Source organism: Charadrius vociferus, unplaced genomic scaffold (assembly GCF_000708025.1).
Source record: "Charadrius vociferus isolate BGI_N301 unplaced genomic scaffold, ASM70802v2 scaffold743, whole genome shotgun sequence".
In the NCBI taxonomy this organism is placed as follows: Eukaryota; Metazoa; Chordata; class Aves; order Charadriiformes; family Charadriidae; genus Charadrius; species Charadrius vociferus.
The window spans coordinates 26,809-31,763 of NW_009647747.1; the positions used below are offsets into that span (position 1 = coordinate 26,809).

Genomic DNA, 4,955 nt, shown 5'->3' on the forward strand with positions numbered 1-4,955 from the left:
ACAACGCATGAAGAACTTCAGACCTTGGATGTCGATGACGCGTTTTTCTCTACCCCAGAGGATATAGCAGCTAGAGCTTTAAAGGTCGGTGTGATAGGACAGCCAGCTTCTGTCTGGTCTTCTACACATTGTCGGGGCAGTCCAGGCTCTCTCTGTATTTCTTGGAGAGGATCCTCCCTACCTCAGCTGTTCTCTTCAGTCCCATCAGTGTGGAAGGATGTACACGTGTCCTTTGTGTAACACTGTGCCACCCTGTGTGTTCCTTTATACACATGGAGAAATAAATGAGGATGCTCTCTCCAAGAAACTTCCTCCTTCATTCTTCACATTTGTCCCCGGTTCGTGGAGGATCCTCCATATTTCCAAGGGTGGAAGGGAAAATAACATAGTGAAGTCCAAAGCTAATTTTCCAATAGACCTTTGATGAATTCTGTGGGATGAGAAGATCTCATAGGAAACAATAGATAAGTCCATCTCGTTAAAATGGATTTTATTTGAACTGACTAGTTGGCAATGTCCCATGAGCAAGAATATGGCCACAGAGTTTCTGCTGAGTCTGAGGAATTTGCGTATTCAAACCACAGACTGGGGATAAACCTTCCCACCTTGAAACAGTTTTGTGGGAGAGGTATCAAGTTGCCTTTCTGCTCCAAATGTCTGTGTTAACTGAGAAGGAAGGGCAGAGCAGAGGAGCAAAATAGAGTATTGACAGGGCGAGGCAATTAAAGAGATGAGGTACATCCACAAGGCAGAATTTGTCTACCACCAGGTACTAAGGTGGGATATTCAGTGAAGCAAAATTTTAATTTTGCAGTTTGCTGTCTGTATCAGTCAACTTAGTATGCATTGTGTGTCCCGCAGCCACAAGGTGGAGTTAACTTCATCAGAACGTTCAAGAAACAAGCAGAAGATCAAGCAGTTAACCTCCCACCAAACTTGGATGAGCTTGTGCAAAATGCCACCTACGTGCAATCTCCGGACAACCTTGTATGGCAGTACTTCTACAACCTCAAAGGTACACAGCTAACAACTTTGTGTGTAAGAGCTCTCTCTGTTTCTAGAGGGGGAGAGCAGGGGATCTGTAACTGATTCACTGAAACAGAAGTTGAAAAGTACACAGAGAAATCCTAAGAATATAAGGAGATAAAATGGAAAATATATTGATAGAACATCTAATTACTGCCCTTTGAAGATGTATAACTTGATTCTTATCTTAAAGTAGTTTACCTTTTTGATTTTAATGTTTCTATCTGCAACAGTAGATACGAGAGCAGAATGCCAGTAAGCAGCAGGGCGTGAACTAAATGCTTCCCAGTTCGAGGTTCTCTACTGATGTATGTAAGCAGGACTGCTGTGTTCCCTGCTACAGCTAAGTTAAGCAATAACCTAAACCTAACCTTTTCATTCAGAAATTAAAATCTAATCGGCCAGGAAGCCCTGCAGCAGGTTAGCTGGAGAGTGACTGGTGCTGAGCTGCTTAGTGTGTCTTGTGTTTGCACATGGAACCTAAATGAATAAACACCTTAACATATACCTAATTATGTCCTCCCTTTTCTTTTACAACTACAACTTCATAAACAGCATTGAACCATATTCACTGGTTTATCAACGTTCGTATTACACAACCCTCTGTACAACCTGGATCTAGTGATTATCAGTGAGCACCTAATAAACATAGATGGCAAAACTTAATTCCAAGTGCTGTAGTCTATTCAAGAAGCTACAAGAAGCAAATAGATGTCCAGAGCTCCACACAGAGCTGATGGAGGTCGTGAGAAATAGATGCGGGACAAAAATCTTTGCACTTGGAGCAAAATGTTCTGCATTGGCAGTACTTTACTGGACTTAAAGATTGATGTGAATTAATATACTGAAAGTTAGCGTGTTCTTTATGTGAATTAATATACTGAAAGTTAGCGTGTTCTTTAAGTGTATTGTTATTGACAGGAATTTGGGATGGGAAAAGTCTAGTGGGAGTTTTTCATTATGGTTATCTGAGTACAGAAAAAATGCAGTAAAGGAGATTGCACGCTTTATAGTGCATGAAGGATAGGTAAGCTAAGTGGGCTTTCCTTTTGGTTCCAGGAGCTCCTAAGATTTGAGGCCTCAGGTTTAGTACGTAGTAGTGACTTGAAGCTGGCCAATGCACTAACAAGCAATGTTAACCAAACCTGGCTGGAAACACTCATTTAGCTGTCTTTGTTTTTAGGGTCAGCAGAATATCCTTTTCCAGGAGGAGTCTTCCAGTGGGCTCGCTACCGCATAAATGGCACTGGGCTAAATGAAACAGAAAAAATCTTTAGCGAGTCGCTGAACAAGGTATGTGCTTTCAATTGGATACTGTAGCTACTTAAACGTAAGGCACAGGATGCAATTTGTGTGGGTTCATCGCTGCGTTGTCATGTGTAACAGGGATGTTGTGAACTCAGATGGTTTTCTGAACAATTTTGTTCTGCTTTTCAGCATGAAAATACCCTTACCTTAGCAACTCTCAGGATATTCAGCAATGGACTGGGGCAGCCGCATTTCCACTTCAACGCTAATGAGATGGGTTATGTCATTAGCGGCTGCGGACAGGTAATTTGTTACATCGGTGATGGATAAGTCAGTAGAGATTAGGCTGTAAAACAATTACAGACCTAATAGCTGATTCCCAGCCCTGATTAATGCCACTATAATTAGTAGTATTACAAAACTTTCAGTGTCCACATTTTCCTTCTCCGTAAAAAGTTTTGATGTCAGTTACGTTTGCGGAAGGTCGTCTAGTCAAAGTGGAGTTCTACGAAGGGCAGAATTTGCCCATCTTGTTAAGCTGCTCAGCAAAATCACACCTGCTTATCAGAGGAATCGCCACTCTCCTGAACGCTGGGAGCGCAAAATAAAAAAGCAATGCTTTTGATTTAGCGCCTCTGAGGAACAGCTAAATAGAGACAATTTAGCGAGTATTAAGATTTAGAGTACAGGATTTTATCGTGTTTTTCACCCAGTGCAAATTTGAAGTGTGGAGATAAATGAGATGGAACAATGAGGCTCCGTAACGTAAGGACTTCCCATGTTCTTACTCCGGAATTTGCCTACAACCCCTCTATCTTTTTGGAGCCTTAGTGAAAGCCCTGATGCTACGCTGGCCGATTTCAGTGCAGTGCTGGGACCAGCGCCGCGGATTTATGCAGTAACAGCCCACTGAAAATTCTCATTGTTGAATATTGTTCCTTTACCTGCACTAGGTTGGAGTTATTCTCTCTGGAGTCACCTCCAACTTCAACATTGGCATTGGAGATGTCATATTTTTCCCCGTTGGAACCCAACATTACATCAAGAGTGTATGTGATGAGGATTTGTTTTTGATTCTGGCTTACAGTACAGGAAACCAGGTGAGAGTTCTTACGGGCAAGGGGAGTAAAAACACATTCAACTGTACATAATCTTACACTTTTCTCATGCACGTAATCCTTACGCTTTGGTGCACGCCTTTCGAAAGAAATTCTAAGAATATGTCGAGTATACTGACAGTGTAGGTTCCCTCCTGGTGTGAATGCTCGGCATGCGACACCTGTCAAAGCTCCGTACACGGAAACAGGAGGTGGGGAAGACACAGAAAAGGTCTGTTGTAGGGTGTGGCGTGCTCCCCTGTGCGTAAGAGATGGAATTCGGGTCGTGTTTGTGCGTGAGGTACTGCTGGTGTTTGAGACAGGGCTTGTCCTTGGGCAGACTGGACGGGGTGGGGGGTCTTTACACACTGAGCACCCACAAAAAGGAGAGACCTTCCTGAGCCCCGAACAAATCCTGTCTGAGCAGCCAGAGCCAGGGTGTGTTTATCTGAGACCACATATATCCAGTGATCTTGATAGCCCACTGTAGGACTCGTCGTTAGTTACACACTTCAATTCATTTTCATCTTGGATTTGAGGTGCACTTTAATATTCCATATTATTGATATTGTACAAATGATCAGGTAGCTATGATTATTCTTTCTAAAATGCTGCCTTTTTCTCCATAGCTGGAAACGCTTCGCATGAATGACTACTTCCACGGAACAGCAGATCATATCCTCGCTCAGCTTTTTTTCAAGGAACAGGCCGAGTTCAAGAAGTTCCCCAAGGCTGCCAAAAAATGAGGCAAATAACTTCTTGCGGCGGTTAATGGCTCCAAGAATTTTTCACGATCACCATGCTTCTAGCAGTGCTATTTGGCACCTTTCTCGCTGTTTATCCAGAGGAGACGCTCAGAAAAAAAGAACAATTTGGGGTTATTAATTATAAAAAGTTATTTTCTTTTTGTATTTTCCTCATGTTTTATTTATAGTGCAATGTAATTTGATTGTATATTAAAGTAATTTCTACCGTTCCAATTACCTGTTGCTCTGTATAACATCCGCTATCCCGCTGTATCTCTTCCCCTCGCGCCGCTGAAGTTTACATCAATTTTCTGTCGTGTAGACAGCGCTCTTATCTGGCGGCGGCTGCACACAAACCCCACGCGTTCACACAGCTCGACCTGCCCCCAAACCAGGCGTTGTCCGAAGCTCCGCATCCAACAGCAATCGCAAGCACGACCTCATCGTACTTCCAGGTCGTCTTCACTCGCCCTCCCCTAACTGCGGTCCCCTCGGTGTCTTTGAATTTTCAGGACAACTAACTCCTTTTCCTGACTTTGGCCACCAAACTGCTGTCTGGTTTTGAAAGAAATATTTGATGCAGAGCGTAGACTCTGTGTTAGGCACCTGCGCTTCCCCTGCAAAAGGTTGGGGGGAGAGAGAAGCCCCCCCAAAAAAATCAGGCCAAAAAGAAGCAAAGATGATTTTCCAGACTGGCATCTACACCATTCTCTTGTCACCCTCAGGCTCCCCTTCCTTCCCGGGTAATTATTTAATTACAGCTGACTGGATGGCTGCAACAGGAGCCAAGGACATCTTTCTCTGTTTCCCATGGGTTAGGGTGTTTTTATTTTTATTT

The 4,955-nt window shown here is 43.3% G+C and overlaps 1 protein-coding gene across 1 annotated transcript in view; it reads left to right on the forward strand.

Moving 5' to 3' along the window:
- The window catches only part of LOC104283820, a 14,630-nt gene extending 10,513 nt beyond the window's left edge, over positions 1-4,117 (forward strand). Inside the window, exons 4-8 of the mRNA XM_009882044.1 lie at positions 862-1,015; positions 2,210-2,319; positions 2,464-2,577; positions 3,228-3,374; positions 4,001-4,117. Coding sequence (XP_009880346.1) covers positions 862-1,015; positions 2,210-2,319; positions 2,464-2,577; positions 3,228-3,374; positions 4,001-4,117 — 642 coding nt within the window. The remainder of the gene's footprint in view (positions 1-861; positions 1,016-2,209; positions 2,320-2,463; positions 2,578-3,227; positions 3,375-4,000) is intronic.
- Positions 4,118-4,955: the final 838 nt, after the last annotated feature.